At 49.5% G+C, this 19,691-nt stretch overlaps 1 protein-coding gene across 2 annotated transcripts; it reads left to right on the top strand.

The window, feature by feature from the left end:
- Positions 1-278: 278 nt before the first annotated feature.
- Positions 279-19,317, top strand: KCNG4 (potassium voltage-gated channel modifier subfamily G member 4). Of its 2 annotated transcripts, XM_090260360.1 has the most exons (4): positions 279-645; positions 1,030-1,239; positions 2,365-3,127; positions 13,535-19,317. In XM_090260360.1, coding segments are annotated over exons 2-4 (1,536 nt in total). In that variant the 5' UTR covers positions 279-645; positions 1,030-1,237; the 3' UTR covers positions 14,306-19,317. The 2 variants fall into 2 exon arrangements, with proteins under 2 accessions (XP_090116486.1, XP_090116487.1); XM_090260361.1 differs by lacking the exons at positions 279-645; positions 1,030-1,239 and having other exon boundaries at positions 1,262-3,127.
- Positions 19,318-19,691: the final 374 nt, after the last annotated feature.

Here is a 19,691-nt window from a genome sequence, read left to right as displayed (position 1 = left end):
GCACAGGGAGCTGCAGATGCCCCAGGGAGCTGCAGATGCCTCCGCCCCAAGTTATCCTCTGTTCATTCCGAGTTATGCTCCTCCTTGGAGGGGAGGGGAGGACAGCTCTCCTTGCTCTTAAGGCAGTTAGTTGGCAGAGCAGCGGCTGCTGCTGCTCCAGCTTGCTGCCTGGCTGATTGAGAGATTACTCCTAAGCCCTTCCCACTCTCCATCCTTCCCCTTCCCCCCCCCCCCCACCTCCCGCCCCTTACAGGACCACACTGGCTGTCCCCCCCGGGACACGGAGTGCAGAGCCCAGAACTGAAGTAGGACAGCTGGATCTGCTCCCTCCTAGCATGAACCCCTCAGACTCTTGCCTCTCATGGGGAAAGGGGCTTCTGGGTTCTCTTAAAACCCCGACCGCACTCCCCCAGGGCTGTTCTGCCGCTGCTGGAGAGAGAAATGTAGAATGAATGAACTTCGGGCATCTGGAGGAGACAACGAAAGAAAGCTTGGAAACTAACTCTGCCAGAAACTGCGATGTTTGGGATTTGTCAGATTCCCCTTCATTTCCACCACAAACCCATCTCTTCCCGGGACATCAAGACATGGACTCCTCTTGGCTGGCAGAGAAACAGCTGGAAACAGGCTCCCTGAGACAGGAGGGTGAGTGAAACTTCACAGGGGGAAGAAGTTAGTGTGCCACCGGGGTGGGCGTTGGCAGGACATTGAAACATCCTTGGCCAAAGTGCTATTTCAAGTGAACACTTTTCCCATGCTCTGGAAGGAGCTTTGTGTGCTGGTTGTTTGGTCGGGGGCAGGGCTGGTAGTGGATGGCAAAGTTGGGGTTGTGCAATAAATGCAGAAAGTACCGTTTTGGGGATTCTAGAAAGTGCCTCGGGCTGGGAGATAGAGTCCTGGGTTGGGTTTGGAGTCATTGTGTGACCTTGGATGAGTCACTTCAGCTCGCAGGGCCTTGGGTTTTACAATCAGGAGATGAAAACACTTAGGAAGGGCTCCCTGGGTTTCAGAATACTCTTCTCTCTGCAGGTGCTCCTCTTCCTCTGGCCATACCTTGTAAACGAAGTCATGCATGCAGAATAGCCTAATGTTGTATGGGGAGCAAGTGTGAAATGCACAGGCTGTGATTCAACTCTTCGCTGTCTGCCGGAATCCAACTGGCTCTGAAATTGAGAGGAACTTTTATTTCCTTCCATTCAGCGGCTGAGTGTTTCTCTTGATTGGAGCACATCTTGGAATGTAAGGTTATAGATGCTCTGGAAACAGCTCCGGCTCCAATGACTAGCATAGGAAACGGTTGCAGGTTGCTGAGAGGGAGCACTACTATGGAGGTGATTTCTCAAAGGGCATAGGCAAAACCTAAAACCAGGTGCCCCAAATAGGTCTGAAATGGAGAGAGTATTAGAGGCCCCCTTATTTTGCAGATGACAAGACTGAGACCCAGAGAGGGGGAGTAACTGGCTCAAGGTCACACAGCAAGAGTGGCTGAGACAAGCACCAAATGATCATGGAGGGAGGAGCGCTGTCATAGAGAGTAAAGTCCTCCAAACGAGAAAGCAACCAAGAGAGACAAGGTGACCATTGTGGAGCTTCTCCTGAGAGTCAGATGCTAGCTAACCATGGTCACATTCCTCCTTTCTTAATCTTTCTGGGCCTTTGTTTCCTCATCTGTAAAATGGAAACACTAGTGTCTAACTCATGGGGTTGCTGAGAAGCATCCAGCTTGTCAAATGCATTTGGAGGTGTTCTTAATATACATTTCATGTATATCACTGCATGTGACCCTCATTGTGCCTCATGAGGTGGGCACTCAAACTACTCCTGCTGTATAGATGGTGTAAAAGGTTTAGAGTATTTGGGTAACCCACTTGTGGTAGCGGTTCATAAAGAGTTGGAACCTGGCTGTGAACTCGGGAACCTCTTACACACTTAAGCTCTGTTTTTACCAACTGTATCTTGCAAGGTTGGTACAAGTTTTGTCATGGAATGAATGATGCTGAGATCAGAGAGGTTAAGGTACGTGCCCGAGACCACACAGCATGGAAGTGGCACAGTTCTGACTTGTCTAGCTCAGGACCAAGCTCCCCAAGTCCCAGTCCACGTACTATCTATTCCAGGGAGATCTTCTGAGAGATAAGTATGCGCTTCACCAAGAAGGGATGGCATTGTCTCCTTTTGTTCACTGACAGATCCCAAGTGCAAAGTAGGTGCACAATTAATCTGTGTTAGATGAAAGATCGAAAGCATGAATAATGCAGATATAGTGGCAGGAAGGCAAGCCTGAGGAAACATCTATGACATCTAGGACTCTGCCCTGAGACTGACTCCTCCTGCTTTCTTGCTCTGTTCCCCCTTGGGTGCCAGGACGTCTATGGCAATGCCCATAGCTTCCAGAGTCAGACGCCTGCACCCCAGGCACCATCACTCCGGCTCCTGCAGCGCTTTGAGTCAGCTCTCGCCTGGCTCCGTGGAGCCACCGTCCATCAAGGGCCACTACTACCGCAGGGCCCGGAAGGTGGGCGCGCTGGACGCCTCCCCGACGGCGGACCTGAAGAAGGAGATCCTGGTGAACGTAGGCGGCAGGAGGTACGTTCTTCCCTGGAGCACGCTGGACGAGTTTCCGCTGAGCCGCCTGAGCAAGCTCAAGTTCTGCCGGAACCAGGAGGAGATCGCGCAGCTCTGCGACGATTACGATGAGGACAACCAGGAGTTCTTCTTCGACAGGAGCCCCAGTGCTTTTGGGATGATCGTGAGCTTCCTGGCGGCCGGCAAGCTGGCCCTCCTGCGGGAGATGTGCGTGCTGTCCTTCCAGGAGGAGCTGACCTACTGGGGGATCGAGGAAGCCAACCTGGAGAAGTGCTGCCTGCGGAAACTGCTGAAGAAGCTGGAGGAGCTGGCCGAGCTGCGCCGGGAGGAGGCGCTGCAGCGACACAGGGAGGCCTGTGGCCCTGCCGTGGACACCTCGCGCTGGGGGGTCTTCATGAACTGGCTGCGGGAGATGGTGGAAAACCCACAGTCAGGGCTGCCCGGGAAGGTCTTTGCTTGTCTGTCCATCCTCTTCGTGGCCACCACAGCCGTCAGCCTGTGTGTCAGCACCATGCCCGACCTCAGGGCGGAGGAGGACAAGGTAAGTGGCTTCCGACCAGGGTTCATTTCTCCTTCGGGCACAGTGCCCAGGGCCCACAAGACTTAGGGCTCATGAATACAGTACATTGTCATGTCTTTGAAAACAAGAAGGAAAAAATAAATATTATCCAGCATGAATTATATTTATTCTTAGATCAATACAGTCATAAAAGAGAATTTTTAATGCATTTTGGGAGGGAAGAGGCCCACAAAGGCCAAAGTACCTTGGGTCCTACCTAAGTCGTGAGGTGGCCCAGCCTCTGATAATGAACCCTGGATATTGACAGAGTCACGCCTGTTCTTAGCAGGCCTGGCAGGTCCAGCTCCTGTCTTTGTGACCATTGGAAATTTGCTTCATTTCTCTGAGCCTCAGTTTCCTCCTCCATAAAATGGGTAGAGTTCTACACATTCAAGGCACACATCATGGGTTTACTGAGCAGCTATTCTGTGCCATGCACTATGCCAGGGCAGAAACCCCTGCCTTCTTGAGCCATCATTCAGTGGGCATCCCAACTTCATTTTCAGATGCAGAAACTGAGGCACAGGGCATTTAGCTTCCTTACAGTTATAGTATGAATATACCAATCGTGGCAGAGATACTCTGCCCTCAGTTTTCCTGTTTCTTCACTCCTGAGCTTCTCAGTTAGTCCTACTGAATGGGGAACTGAGACATAAGTTAACTTCTAGGTGACTGCCCCAGGAGGCCAGAGCAAAAAATTTTCTTGCCTACTCCTGTACTCTCTTTCCAGGAGCCATGGGGATCCCAACACCTAGGGGGTCAGATAATCTGAGAAATGAGATAAGAATCTAACATTTTGTTAGGAAGGTTATTGTAGAGCTTCAAACTAATTTAAAATGTTGCTCCTGCCCAGCTTTATACTCCTCCATGGCTCCCATCACCCTACTTACAGAGTTTATATTATTGTATGTGGAGGGAGCCCAGAAATGAAACCTACACATGAGACAGTGCATGCTGTATGTGACCATAGCCATAGTCAGTCAGTGCAGGTTCCCGTCCCTTAAAGATGTATTCCAGGGCACTGTGGGAGGATCAGAGAACTTTCCAGATAGAAAGGATTTAGAGGGAGAACCAGCCAGTTCCTCACATGGACTAGGCTCTCAACAATTATTTGTTGAGTAAAATGATCTCATCCAACTTATAAATGTTCAGTCCCAAAGCAAACCAACCAAAATGTTAGACTTTCCAAGAGCTTTTTCTCCCCATAGAGGACTATACCTCCAATCGTAGGCTTTTTTTTTCACTCGTCAACACAATATCGTGTGATTTAAGACCCTGCTCATTCACAGAAATATTTACACATGGACACTGCAGTAAAAATAAATGGTCTGTCTCTCCCAATCTCAGATGGTGCCCTTGATCTCAGTAACTGAGGAAGGACCCCTAGATTTCTACCAGCCTGTTCCTGTTAGGGATTTCTAGGGAGCCAGGCTGTAGACTGGGCAGAGGGACAAGGACTTTTCAAAGCCTACTGCTTTGAAAATGACCCAGGGTATGAACCCAAGCTTGGTTTAATGGAAACTTGGAAAATCCAATCAGAGGCGGATGAGAGGCCACAGAACCAGGCAGTCCCTAGTCTGAGTGGAGCAATCAGGCTGTCATTTCTACTCCCGGGGTAAGAGTGATGTCACCTTGTGAAGCCACCTTCCCTTGCGCTGTCCTGAGAGGGGCTGGGAGATGCGGCCCTCAAAATAAGCGTGTCTGATTCTGTTTCGACAATAGTAATTTAGAGAGCCAGGAGGCTGAGGACGGGGCTGTCTTTGTTCTTTCAAGACCATGTCCTTACATTTACATGAAAAGATGACGTTCTGTCCCAACCACAAGTGCCTGGTTTTTCCTATTTGCCCCCAGGGATGTCAGTCTGAAAGCTGTGATTCAGCGAACTGGCTGCTGACTCTGGCCATGCTGGCCGGCTGCTTCTAGAGGCAGGCTGTGCAGTGAGGCAGGGACCCACGCAGTCCCCAGGGGCCCTGGCACCACCTGCCCAGATATCTTAATGCCACCTGTGGGGACAAACACCCTGGGGCTATGACCCACAGAACCCCTTCATCAGACACAGAAGAAATGTAATGCTGGGTTAGAGCATTAGAAGACACCCGAAGAGAGCAGTCTTCCTTTCCTTTTCCTTCTCACTTCTCGCAACAACATCCCTAGGAGTAAACTTAGCAGTTGGGGTGAAAGTTCTGTGCCCAAAATTGCAAATTGAAATGGAGGAGGGAGAAGTCAGTATAGACAGAAAGGACCAAGCCCTGTCTAAGCACCTCCAGAAGCATTCAGACCTTGCTGGATCCCTTGGGGCAACTCATCTCTGCAGGGACGAACAAACAATGCTTATTTAGGGACCCCTCATGAGGCTGGCATTGGACAGAATGAACTGAGTCCTTGCAGCTGCTTTGGAATGTGGATACTGTGGCTGCCCCCGTTTTACAGATGAGGAAACAGAGACTCAGGGAAGTTTGACCACTTTCTTAAGCTCGCAGTAAGTGGCAGAGCCAGGATTTGTGCTCACCTCTGCTTGGCTCTGAAACTGTCTTCCAACACTTGGCCATTCTGCCTGTAGTCCAGACCCCTGGCTTCAGTGGCATTTAGCGTTTTAGAGGCAGCCAGACCTTGAAAAGTGCTTCTTTGTCTGGTGTGAAGGTTCAGACTGCAGGCGCCCTCAGACCGAATGAGACTCCCTGTTTTATGAATTCATTAATCTCAGAAAAGTCAACCTTGTTGATTTGAGCCTCAGTTTCCTCATCTGTAAAATAGGGATGCTATTAAGCCCTTTCCTCAATGGGTTACAGTGAGTTATTCATGTAAGCAGTTGGAACAATGCTGACACATAAGAAGTACTCAATAAATGGTAGTGGTCATTGTCATTACTCACTTATTCAGTGCTAGTTAACAGGAAATCACAACGTTTACTCTTTCGTTCATTCAGCAACAGTTGTTGAGTGACTACTCAATACGTTTTTCTAGATACTACAGAGAAGACAAATTTTTTACATTTTTTGAGCTTATATTCTGAGTATCCCTGCCCCATTTTTTAAAAATTGAGGTAAAATTCACATAACATAAAATTAACCATCTTCAAGCGAACAATTAATTCAATGGCAACTTAGCACAGTCACGAGTTGTGCAGCCAACACCTCTGTCAAATTCCAAAGCATTTCCGCCACTCCAAAATAAAACCCTGTACCCACTGGGCAGTCACTCCCCACCCTCTACCCCCTCTCCCAGACCCTGACAACCACCAATCTGCTTCCTGTCTTCATGGATTTCATGTACATGGACTTATACAATACGTGGTCTTTTGCATCTGGCTACATTCACTTAGAATAATGATTTCAAGGTCCATCCCATTGTAGCGTGTGTCAGTACCTCACTCTTTTTTTGTGGCCGAATAATATTGCACTGTCTGTTACGCCACAATTTGTTTATCTATCCGTTTGGTGATGAATGCTGCAATGTCCCAGATTCTTTGCTCCCCTCTGCCCAAGTCCTCTGCAAAGATGGTCAACTCTGTCCTCAATTTCTAGCACTGTTCCACATGGCCTCAGCCCTTGCTGGCAACTCTGCCCGTCAGAGCATGTTCCTCCCTCTGGGGGGAGGCTGAAGGTCATTGCCAGATGCCGCTGAACACTCGTCGTCTTCTCTTGACCTCTTTCTTCCTCTTTACTGTTGTTACTGAGATATTCAAACAGCCACACACAGTGTCTCATCCTGAAAGGAGCCAGAATCTCTGTTTTGCTAGTCCTGGGTTCAAATCCCAGCTCTGGTGCTCCCCGGTTCAGGCCTTGGATGAGTCGCTCTATTTCTCTGTGCCTCTGTTTTCTCACCTATCAAAATGGATAATGACAACACCTACTCAGAGGGCGGCAGTAGGATTAAATAACCTTATTTATCATGTGCTGGCACAGAGTGAAGCTTGCTGTTTTTACCTAGCTTTTGGGACTCAGCTCACACCTCTTCCACTGGCTCATCTGCTTTACTCATCAGCTTCTCTCCCAGCTCCACAGCACCCAAATGGCAGTGGCAAAGTCAGCGGCCAGTCGACTCAAATGTCCTCTCAGTCTGTTTCCAGTGCCTGTCACCGTCCTTCATGCAATCAGTAGGTCTTCCCCCGAGGGCCTACTCTGTGCTGGGGACTCAGTGGTGACAAGCACAGGCACCAATCTGCCTGGCAGCCTTTGCTCATTTCTCTTCCTACTTTAGATTCTACTTCCCTCCCAGAGGTTTGCCTGATGCACACACTGGAATGCAGCTGTGCACAGTGTCCTGGGTGGCCACAAAACCACGATGGGGCTCAGAGTGGGACAGCGGGGGCTCTGCTTCTCGCTGCCCCTCACATCCTGTACTGTGGTTTAGGCATCTCACTAAGGTGCAGGGCTGGGGAAGAAGAGCACAGAGAGATTTCTTTAAAACCAGGTGGAACTATTGGGGACCCCTTGAACCTGCAGCGGGCTGCCCAGAGGCACAAATGGGGAAGATTATAGGTAGGAAAGAGGGAGTGAAGGAGGCCTGAGCTGCTGAATGGAGCTGTGGGACCAGTGCTGAGCTAAATGGGAGGTGAGAAATGGCTGAGTCTGGCCATAGTCCTGGGGGGAGCTGGCAGGCTGCTGCAGGTTCAATGAGGGTCGTTCTAGAAATTCCATCTGGGACGGACTCAGAGCTGAATTCTTGACCTTGGAGCTTTCCCCTTCTGTCTCTCACAGCAATGCCTGCCAGCTCTCCCTTGGGAATATGGCCAATGCCCTTCTCCTGTGGGCGCAGCTCAACTTTTGGGCTGCAACTTCTATCTCCTGCCCTTGATAAAAAGCCTCATGCTGGAGCCAGCTCCTCTTCCTCCCCTGACCCTTTCTTGCATCACAAATCAATTCCATAAAGAACTGTCCACTCTCTGTAGCTTCTCTGTGTTTGGTGCTATTTGGTAATTGGTCTAAGGAATTCTTCTTAACCTGGTTTTTTGGCTTTGGAATTTTTCTCTCCAGCTGAGTGACCCTGTGTTTTGACCAACAAGAAGTTTTCCCCATTTCCTGGAAAGAGCCCCACTTTCCTGAGTCTGTAGTGCACGCTGTTCCTCTGGCCTCGGCCTGCTCTCTATCTCTGGGCCCGGCTCCTATGCCTATCTGCTTAGCTCCACACACCCTCAGATCCCCTTGTCCCAGGGTGGGGGAGTGGGGGCAGCTGGGAGGGAGAGTGCAGGGGAGCGGGGAGACTGGGAGGGGAGGCTTCAGCTCAAGGCAAGGGGGTAGTCAGGAGAAGGTTCTGGAAGGGCCATAAAGGGGGTGAGAGGTGGCAGAGAGGAAGGGAGAAGCCAGGAAGAGGAATGACTCAGCATGGTCAGACCCAGGAAAGTGTCAGAATAATAAGCCCAGACTTGAGGACAGGGCCAGAGGCATAAATGGGGGAAATCTCAGGCAGTCAGGGGTAGGGAGGGAGGCCTGAGCTGCTGAATGGAGCTCTGGGACCAACGCTGAGCTAAATGAGAGGTGAGAAGTGGCTGAATCTGGCCATATTCCCAAAGCGGGAGCTGGCAGGCCTCACTGTGAGAGACAGAAGAGTGCGGGGGAAGCTCCAAGGTCAAGCATTTGGCCCTGAGTCCCTCCCAGGTGGAACTTCTAGAAGCGGCCCTCATTGAACCTGCAGCAGTCTGCTGGGCAGCCTGTCCAGATGGACCCTCAGGGACAGTGGCTTTACCCTTAGAGAGTCCGGGCTGCCCTCTGACCCCGGAGCCCTTCAGAGCAGCTCTACTCTGGAACTTTGGGAAAGAAGTCAGAGCAAGGCGGTGGGACCCCCACTCACTCACTGCCTCCTCACCCAGGACCGACTCAGCCCCTTCGGCCTCAAACCCTGGTTTCTTTTTTATTAAGATATAATTAACACCCTATAATGTTCATCCTTTTAAAGTGCACAAATCAGTGGGTTTTAGTGTATAGTCGTATGATCATCACCACTATTTACCAATAGTTTCAGAACATTTTTTCACCCCCCCAAAAAAAACCCTGCACATATAACTAACTACTCCCCGTTCCCCCCAAAAAACCCCAGACCCAGTCAACCAGAAACATACTTTCTGTCTCCATGGATTTGCCTTCTCTGAATATTTCATATACATGGGGTCATACAGTCAATATCTGGCCTTCGTGTCTGTCTTCTTTCACTGAGCATAAGGGTTTCAAGGTTCATCCCTGTTGAAGTGTGATCAGTACTTCATCCTTTTTTATAACTGGATAATATTCCATTGTAAGAATATACCAAGTTTTGTTTATTCATTCTTCAGTTGATGGGCATTTAGGTGGTTTCCACATTTGGGCTTTTATGAATAATGCTGCTCTGGGTGATCATACACAAGCTTTGGTATAGATGATTGTTTTCAGTTCTTTCAAGTATATACCTAGGAGTGGAATTGTTGTGTCAGATGGCAAATGTGTGCTTAATATTTTTGGGGAACCACCAACCTGTTTTCCAGAGTAGCTATATGTTTTACATTCCCACCAGCAATGTTTGGGGGTTCTAATTCCCCAGATCCTCACCAACACTTGTTATTTTGTCTTCAGAATCGTAGACATCCTAGTGGGTGTGGAGTGGTATCTCACTGTGGTTTCGATTTCTGACCCACTTTTTTTTTTTTTTAACTCTTCATGATGGAAAATTTCAGGCATTTACAGTAAACAGAATAACATAATGCACCCCAAGTACCTATGACTCAGCTTCCATAATTGTCCACGTCGGCCATTCTTGTTCGCTCTGTTTCCACCCCTTCCTTACCCCATTTGCTTATTATCAGTCATTTTATTTTTATTTTACAGTTTATAAGTTAAATTTATATGCGTTGAAATGCACATTGTATTTAGCTGTTCAGCTTAACAATTGGATAGCCCCATCAGCCCAGAAGATTTTCTCATGTCCCTTCACAGTCAGTCCTTACCTACCCAGAGGCAGCTACTGTTTGGGTGATGTTGTCCACCCTAGGTGAGTTTTACCTATTCTTGATCTTGATGTGAATGGAGATGCACATCTGGCTGGTCTTGTCCCACATCCTGTCTGTCCATGTGGCTGCGTTGCTCACACCTCCAGACTCCTCAGGCTGACTCAGGTTCCTCTTCACTGCCTGAGGGAAACAGAGCACACCTCATTCCTGCCGGTGACAAGGGCCACCAAGAGGGTGGCCAGCCATCCTGGTTTGCCCAGGGCTGAGGGGGTTCTGGTGACCTGGGATTTTCTGTGCTCAAACCCAGCAAGTTCTGGGCAAACCAGGATGAGTTGTTCACCCCCACTACAAAACACAACTGGAAACTTCCTCAGAGAGAAAAAAGTAACATTTCTTTCCTTTCTGTCTCTTTTTCTTCACATAGTGGCTGGTTGGGGAATTATTTCTTAGCTGGAGCTCCATAAATCCCCACTGCCCCAAGGCTGGCTGCTAATGGGGTGCTTCTCTGGGGATCGGGGCTGGGAGGTTGGTTTAAGGATGCGGAGCGGAGCGGCAGTGCAGGGGCGACTTGGCAGGGCGGCACGGCGCCTGCTGCAGTGCGGGGAGATGGCCAGGACGGCCAGCGTGGCCAGGGCCCGGCCGCAGGAAGGAGATGGCTGGTGCATGCCTTGAATATCCAAACGCCAGCACAAGAGGCAGTAAGGGACACACAGATCTCTCAGCAGTGACCTTCCTGAGCTGTTGGGTCACTGGCCTGGAACAGTTATTTCCAGCAATCATAGGCTCTTAAGCCAGGAGGCAAACTCCCAGAATGTCAACGATGAAAGAGGCCTTGTAGGGGTAATCTGGCCTGGAGTCTGAAAAACTTCCAGATGCCCAAGAATCTGCATTTGTAACCAATATCCTGGGGATTCTGATGCCAGGGGTTCTAATTCAGCTTGAGAAATACTGTTTCTGTTCCATCTTCATTGGAAACTGGAGCACAGAAAGGGGCAGTGTGTGCTGCTTGGTCACACAGCAAATTTGTAGCTGGATTGATGAATCAGGTTGCTAAATTCCCGAACCCTCCAGGATCCTGAAGCAAGCCTGGGCAGGCAAGACCTCCCAGTGAGCTGGAGAGTTTCCTCGGGTTCCTATAGAATCCAGCCATAAGAGGAGGATTATTGTTACCCTTGAACTGACTGGGCACGTTGTGTCTGTGCTGCGACCATTCACTAATCTCATAAAGATAGCTCCGAAGTATAATGTGCCTGCAGGTGCCACAGCCTATTACCTGCTTTACATGCAGCATTTCCATTCATCACAACAGCTTCCGAGTCAGAGAACTGTAAGTCCAGAGGGGCTAACTGACGTGCCGAGTAAGCGGAAATGTGGGGTTTGAACTGGGGTCACAGATTCCACACCCCCAACAGAACTCCCACCACCTCCCACTCCTTCAGTAGACCAGATACAAGTCAAGAGAGAAAGCTGCCCAGCTCTGGGCAGACAGACAGAGATTAGAACAGACTGGCCCGTTTCTCTTCCTCCAGTGGCCAGACATAAAGGACGTTTCAATTTAGTATTCCTGTGGGCTCAGGCACTGGAAATAATTTCTTTTTCCACTACAGAGCTTTTTAATACAAAGAAAATTGCAGTTGTCAACATTTTGCTTTTCACTGAGGCAACTGGCTTCAGTCATTCATTTACTCACCCATCATAAATACACACACACACACACACACACACATACATATATTTGTATATTCAGGTTCTCAACTCTGCCTTCACATTAGAATCATCTATGGGGCTTCTGGAAAATTCTACTGCTCAAGCTCAAACCTAGCTCAATGAAACAGAATCTCTGAGGTCCCAGCCCAGACAGCAGGATTTTTTTTTTTTTTTCAAAGCTCCCCAGGTGATTCTGTTGTGCAGCCATGGCTGGGAACCGCTGCACGGGACCAGAGCCTCTCAAACTTGAACATGCATAAAAAACGCTTGGGAGTCTTGTTAAAATGCAAGTTCTGATTCCTCAGGGACAGGGTAGGGCCCAAGATTCTGTGTTTCTAACAAGCTCCCCGGGGAGGCGGATGCTCCTGGTTCAAGGACTACACTTTGAGTAGCACAGGGGCTGGTGGGACTCTGTTAGGTGTCAGAGGCAGGGAGTGTGAACAACAGGTCAATGAATCCACAATAGCCCTCTCCAGACAAACTGTGCAAACAGTTGCAACCCATGTGACAGGGCTTTTTTAGAGGCGTGGGAGCCCTCTCTGCCCCACTAGCCTCCAAGGTCCCAGAATCGACATCTGCTTCTCTAGTACTTTACCCCACCTAGAGCCTAGCTCAGGGCCTGGCACAGGGCAAACCCTTCAGACATTTTCCTTGGATGAATAAACAAGGGGTGGCAGGCAAAGAAGTCACAAAATAGAATTTATTGGCTGAGAGACCATCTGCTATGTATGTGAGCTCAGGCAAGTAATTTCACTGCTTGGAACCATGTCCTGGGTCATAAAGTGAGGTTGTGCTGCCTGCTCACGGCATCGCTGTGGGGCTTAAGTGACAGCACTAGAGCAGTGCCTGGTACACAAAAGGGCTTCTACCGGAAAAGGTGAAGGTTGGCTGCTATAACAAAGAGGCCCCAAGATAGAATAGCTTTAAACAAAATAGAAATTAATTTCTCCATAAAGAGGGATCACGGTGAGTGGGCAGCTCTCATTCCAAGACCCAGATTTGTTTTTCCTGCCCTGATGCTCCATCCTCCCCTGGGGTATTGGTTCATCTGCTGGTTCCAAGTTAGGTTGCAGGGCCAAAAGTCCTGGCTCATGGGGAGAAAAACTGTGCAGGAATTCACACCCACATCCTAAGTTCTGGAACCAGAGGTGGAGACTTGGTTATTTGTTCACACCTAGCTGCAAGGGAGATTGGAAAGATGATCTCTGGTCCAGCTGACCAGCCTCATGTCCAACAACAACTTGATAACTATGTATAAAGGGGACCCTGGCCATGTGGCTCAGCTGGTTGGAAAGTTGTTCCATGAACTGAAAGGTTGCCAGTTCAATTCCCAGTCAGCATTCATGTCTAGGTTGCGGGTTCAATCCCTGGTTGGGGTGTGTGTGGGAGGTGACCAGTTGATATTTCTTTTTCACATTGATGTTTCTCTCTTTCTCCTTTCCTCTCTCTCTAAAATAAATAAATTTTTTAAAAAGTGGGGGGTGTTTAGTGGACAACTAAGAGTCTACAGCACAGCTCAACTGAGATGGACAGATAATATATAGAATAAAAAGAGTGTATAATACATACAGAATATAGAGAGAGTATATTTAACATGTAGAATCTATATATGGGATCAATATTCAACATATCAATATTCCATATGCATCTATTGATATCAGTATTGATATAGACAGAGGGAACCGCTTTTCGGCATGGTTATTTCCCCCTACTTACAGTGCTTTTGCCCGTCTACTCTACCCTGTGTTTTGTTGCTTCTCTAGGGCGAGTGCTCTCAGAAATGCTACTACATTTTCATCGTGGAGACCATCTGTGTGGCGTGGTTCTCCCTGGAGTTCTGCCTGCGGTTTGTCCAGGCCCGGAACAAGTGTCAGTTCTTCCAAGGGCCCCTGAACATCATTGACATCCTGGCCATCTTCCCCTATTATGTGTCCCTGGTGGTGTCCGAGGAGCCCCAGGAGGATGATGACCGGCCGGGCGGGAGCTCCTACCTAGAGAAAGTGGGGCTGGTGCTGCGTGTGCTGCGGGCACTGCGCATCCTCTACGTGATGCGCCTGGCCCGCCACTCACTGGGGCTGCAGACGCTGGGCCTCACTGTGCGCCGCTGCACGCGCGAGTTTGGCCTGCTTCTCCTTTTCCTCTGCGTGGCCATCACCCTCTTCTCCCCTCTGGTCTATGTGGCTGAGAATGAGTCTGGACGGGTCCTGGAGTTTACCAGCATCCCGGCCTCCTACTGGTGGGCCATCATCTCCATGACAACAGTGGGCTATGGGGACATGGTCCCGCGCAGCGTGCCAGGCCAGGTGGTGGCCCTCAGCAGCATCCTAAGTGGGATCCTCATCATGGCCTTCCCAGCCACATCCATCTTCCACACCTTCTCACACTCCTACCTGGAGCTCAAGAAGAAGCAGGAACAACTCCAGGCCCGCCTCCGCAGCCTGCAAAAAGCCACCACAACCAGTGAACACGAACTCCTGAATGATGTCGACGACCTGATCCTGGAGGGACCCACCTCCCCCATCAAATACATTTAATTCAAAACCCTTCATCACATGCCAGGACTTCAATCCATCGCCCTCAGCTGATATGGGCTAAGGAGTAGCAGGCGTAGATCATATGGTGGCACATTTCTAGAGCTCAGGGGTAGCTCCTGAAGCTAAGCGGGGCTCAAGGCCCAAAGTGGGGTAGGTTGTGATTCCTGACCCTCCTGGCCACCACAATCCAGGCCGACCATCTCAGTGACACTTGTGTTTTCTGTCCCCCGGCCTGTCCCGGAGCACATCCCATTTTGCTGAGTTGGGCCAGTCTCCATTCTCACTTCCTTCCCAGCAGAATTTTCAACATTCCAAGCTGATTCCATACTCCTGCAGAACTGAGCCTACAAGGAGTTTGTTCCTGCCCAAACACCCTCTGTCCTGGGCCACCCCGGCCCCAGGAGCTGGATGGTCCAGTCACTGCAGACCCATCTGATCGGATCTCCCTGCCTGGTCCTATCATGGGTGCCAGCAGGAATCAATAGGTTCTCCTTCTACTCGCTGGCCCCAGTGGTTTTCCTAACATGGCCACCTTCCCCCAGCTCAGGAAGCTCTTACCAAGAAGGCAGAACTGGCCTCTTTGCGTTAAATTGCACAGTGGCTGCGAGCCTGCCATCCTTCCTGAGTTACCTGGGACCTGGGCAGGAGTGCCACTTGCCAGCCACAGCAGGACTTCCTTGGCCAACTGGACTCCTGGTGGGACGTTCTCTGGTTATCCAGTCCTTGGCTTTGACAGAGGCTAACTCTTGTGGGGCTCTGCATTGTCCCGTGAGAGGACTGTTCCTGCTGCTGGCTCTTCCAGCACTGTGGGGACCTCGGCTTTCCACCCACAGGGAAGCCACCACAAATGGACACAGTGAAGCTGCAGCGCAGAATCTAGGGCAGTCTTAGGATCTGCCGCTTGCCAGCCCCCTGGATCAAGACTTTGATGCCAGAGGATAGGCATCCTCAGCTTATATTTAAATGTATCTATTTCTTTATCCATTCACTCACTAAAAAAATTTGGCCCTTTGCATCCAGTGTAGGAGGCAGATGTAGGACCAAGCCATCCGAGATAAAAGCAGTGCACACTGAGACCAGAGAGGAAAGAGCAATGAATTCTGAGCATTCCGCTCACAGAGACACAGGAAGGGTTGAGTAGGGAGGGGTGTTTGGGAGTTTGAAAAGTGGGTTGGGGTGAGAAGGTGGTGGGCTCTGGGTGCTGTGCAGAGGATTTGGAAGAGTTGGCAGATGGAAAGGAGATGCTGGAGATGCTGGAAAAAGAAGCAATGTGAGTGGACTGCAGGGGTGGATGATAATGATTGGACGGGATGTGGGAAAACCAGTTTGGAACAGAGAATGATTGAGCAATTCAGGTGAGACATGAGGGCCCACCTCCTGGGAGTTATTAATTGTACATAGTGATGCCAGGTTCTGGCGTCTTGTCTGTCGTTCCCCAGCAAAGCACACCTGGGAGAGGTCCCAGTGACACCTGCCATGAGTGACTCAGCCACCTCCCACTCCAGCTCTGCCTGTTGCCAGGATGGCTTTGAATGCTGGCATCTCCATTTTCCTTTGTGTCATGAACCAGGCATCTTAACAAAAATGTGCTGGGTCTGAAAGAAAAGTAGGTAAGCCCATCACCAACATTACGAAGTTCTATAGTTTCTCAGTACAAACCAAGTGGAAATTCTTCACGAAATTAGAAGTGGAAAATTGGAATCTATTACTCACATGTGGGGTTTAAATAAATGGTCTATTTTTAATCCCCAGTAATGTTTTGGGGGACAAGTTTAGCTCCGTGGAGCAGACTTTACTTGATGTTGATTGGATGGAGTAGGGGCGACAAGAGAGTTGCTAGGCAGTCTCCTTATCCCTGTTGGCTGGAAGGAGTCTTAAGATTCCCAGAAGGGTTTGTTTTATCTGAGGTCAATGGGTGTGACAGTAGCCAAAGGGAGAAATTTTCCAGCTGTAGGCAAAGAACAAATGGCCTTTACTTCAAGCCATTTCCATGTTGTATTGTAGAAACATCTCCAAGAGGTAACTTTAAAATGTTGCTTCAGCATTTCCCTAGCTAGACAGAGTTGAGCCCAAAGTTGACTGGGGATGGATGGGTTAATTCTTCAATGCAATGCAAGTGGGGCTCCACCCACTACTCTATTTTGATGGCTTTTAGGACTTGAGAAATTGGTGACTGGAAGGCCCATCAGAAGACAGTCTAAGCAGAGAGTTTCCATGAGAGGGTCTGAGAGCCCCTGGAGACTGCATTTCAAAGTGCACACCTTTGAAAAGGGGCCCAGTGATTTCATCAGATCCTCAGAGAAATCCATAACCCTGCAAAAAGGATAAAAATGTTCTTAAGGGAATCAACTCCTGCATTTTAAGATGGAGAGACCAAGGCTCAGAATTGAGCCTACAGAAGTCGGTTCCTACCCAAAGACCCTCTGTCCTGGGCCACCCCAGCACTGGGAGCTGGATGGTCCAGTTTCTGCAGACCCACCTGCCCGAGGCCACACAACCAGTTCAGCTAGTTAGATCCAAGTATCCAGGTTCCCAACAAGACACTCTTTGTAACACACATATGATGCTGCAGCTCTTAGGCTCATCTGAAACAGTGCCCAAACCCTAAAGAAAATATTTAAGACAAGATTACACCGACACCGTGCCATGCTAGCCTGAGCAGAGTAGATGGGGCTGTCTTGGGGTATTTCGGGTGCCCACTCTCACCCTTCCTTCACTGTGTAACAGTGGACCTGGAACTTGGTTTCACTGGGCGTCTTTTTCCCATCAGTCCCATGGAAACAGTAGGTGAGATGATGTTTAAAGTCCCTCCCAGCATGGACAGTACATTATTCTGGGAAGTAGAGTTCATTGCAACAACTTACACCATGGAGGGGCAGGTAAGAAACAAAGAGAGAGATGAGAAATAAAAACAGACCGTGGCCCCTGACTATCCATAGAATTGCTCCCTTAGTGAAAATCAGCAAGTAGTTCAAGTTTGAATTAAAGTTCACTGAGATCTCTGTCCACCAGCTGCCTCCATGCTCCTACCCACCCCACGCTGGCTCCTTAGCCCACCCTGACCCTGTGCCTGCCAGCACCTGGCTACATGGCTGTTCGTGCCCAGCTGCTTGCCCCTGTCCAGCAACATTAAACTCCCTGCCTCCCTTTCCTTGTATTAAAATGCTAATAATGGGTATTACGTATTGAATGACATTTAGGCAAGCGATTTGTTAACATCCTGTTTGGAAAAAACATGTTAAAATAACACACAAAAAAGTTGCAGCAACAAAAGTAGGACCTAGAACACTTGAATACACCTCTTTTTTAAGCATTTCATTTGCTCTCTCTACTTTGTGTTATATATATGCAGTGTTTCCCCGGACCGTGTGACAGTAAGTTGACTACATCATGCCCTTTGCTTTCGGAACTTCAGAACGTGGTAACTGAAGGCCTTTCAGAAGAGCATCATGCTAAGGGTCCTCAGCTCAGAGTTCCCATGAGGGTCTGTGACCTTTGGAAATGACAAGCAACAAAGAATGTGTATGTTATGTTGTTTCACAGTGCAACGTCTCCAGAGATAGTGTCAGATTCTCAAAGGAATCCATGATTTTCCCTCAAATTGAAGGATAGGAAACTCTAAGGTAAACGAGCTCCTTCACTGTAAGATGGAGAGTCCAGGAAAACCTGAAATACTTCAGTGTGTGGGTGCTAAGGGTGAGGATATTCTCTTGTAAAACCGCCTGCAGTTACCTATGTCAGCACAGTTAACTTGATGCAGTATTTTTATTTAATCCACTTACTGCCTATTCCAATTTTGTCAACTGACATAATAATCCTTTCTAGCCTTTTCCTCTCCTAGACGGGGTCCAGCATAGGATCAGATGTTGCATTTACTTGTCCTACTCTTTAGTCTCCTGTGATCTGAATCTTGACCCAGCCTTTCTTTGACATAGATGACATTGAAATTTCGGGTCTGTATGATCCCGCCACCCTTTTTAATAGAACTGTCTCATTGTGTGTGTGCTCCATGTCTCCTAGTGCTTAGATCGAGGCTGCGCATTCCCAGATAGATGCTGCATTTGTGAGACTGTGTCCCTCTCCGGGTATCACATCTGGGGACACAAGGCTCTCTCCAGTGACATATTGCCCTTTATTTAGGAGGCGACCCCAGGAAACGCTGGCAGGGGAGTGGAGAGTAAGAAAGGGAAGGAGAGTTGGGAAGTGCTGGCTGGGGCCAAAGGTACTCAAAGAAGAAACAAAAGTTTAACTTCTGCTCCTCTGTGGGCCAGATAGAACATGATGGAAGGCTGTGTGTGTGCAGGTCACCTCGGGCCACCTCTGTGAGGACAGAGTGTCTGCCTCGAAGATGAACTAGTCCCTGAGACTCAGAGCAGCACCTCTTTCCACCGGCCACCAGGAGGGAACACTCCGTTGCCCTTTCCCTACCCTGCCAGCTTAGGAAGGCCTGCCTCATAACTTCTTAGAGCTAAAAGTACCTTTAAGGTCACCAAACCCAACCTGCCCATTTTATAGTTGTGGACACAGAGGCCCAGGGAGGGGACTTACTGTGGCACATCACACAGCCAGGGTTGGCAAAGCCAGGACTGCCAATCCAGTGCCCACAGCTCAGCCTCCGGATCCTTCCCAGCACCTGCCTCACCCAGCTTTTGGTATCTAAGCAAGGGGCTGGTTAAAAAGAGAAGGAAACTGAGGGATGCTGCTGGCTGTCTCGGGGGCCCTGTGGAGCCTCTGTTGACGAAGCAGCCCTGGCCGAGGCTGCACAGGGCCCAGCCCTGCCTCTGCGCAACCTGCTCTAGGTGACACATGGAGAACGCGTGACTGTCATAACTCGCCTTTGCTGTGAGGGGGACGAAGCTGAGGAAAAGGGAACAAACTTGGGCGCCCTGAGCTAAATTAGCCAACTTTGCTGCTCCGTAGGCTTCCGTTGTGCTCTGCCAATGACGCAGCAGTTTCACCTGGCGACCCCCACCCCATCTCTGAGAGAAACATTAAACAAAACAGAGAAATGATGTTGTGGCTTCTCTGGTACATTCGGTCTAATCTCAAAGCCCGCTGGGGCTGACCTTGGGGTGTGGGAGGAGTTGGGAGAGTGCCCCAAGTGAGGGGTCACATATCCCAGGGCCACTGCTGAGTCGGAAGTGAGGAGGTGCGGCTGTTGGGCTCTGGGGCAGTATTTCTTATGTGCCTGCCATGTGCCCGACGTTGTTCTAGCTCAGTGGGGACAGTAGGTACCAAGACAGATGTTCACGTGGGCCTGGGTGGACTGGAGGAGGGGAGGTAGGAAGGCACACGACACATCAGTCAAGAAGGAAATAAACAAGACAGCAGAGCTTGTAAACACCCTAGGAAGGAATGGGGGTGACCGCACGTGGGGGTCCCGGGG

This window comes from Furipterus horrens, unplaced genomic scaffold (assembly GCF_987537825.1).
Source record: "Furipterus horrens unplaced genomic scaffold, mFurHor1.1.pri manual_scaffold_13, whole genome shotgun sequence".
Classification (NCBI taxonomy): domain Eukaryota; kingdom Metazoa; phylum Chordata; class Mammalia; order Chiroptera; family Furipteridae; genus Furipterus; species Furipterus horrens.
The sequence above is the reverse complement of the archived record's forward strand: the minus strand, read 5'-3'. Positions and strand labels throughout refer to the sequence as shown.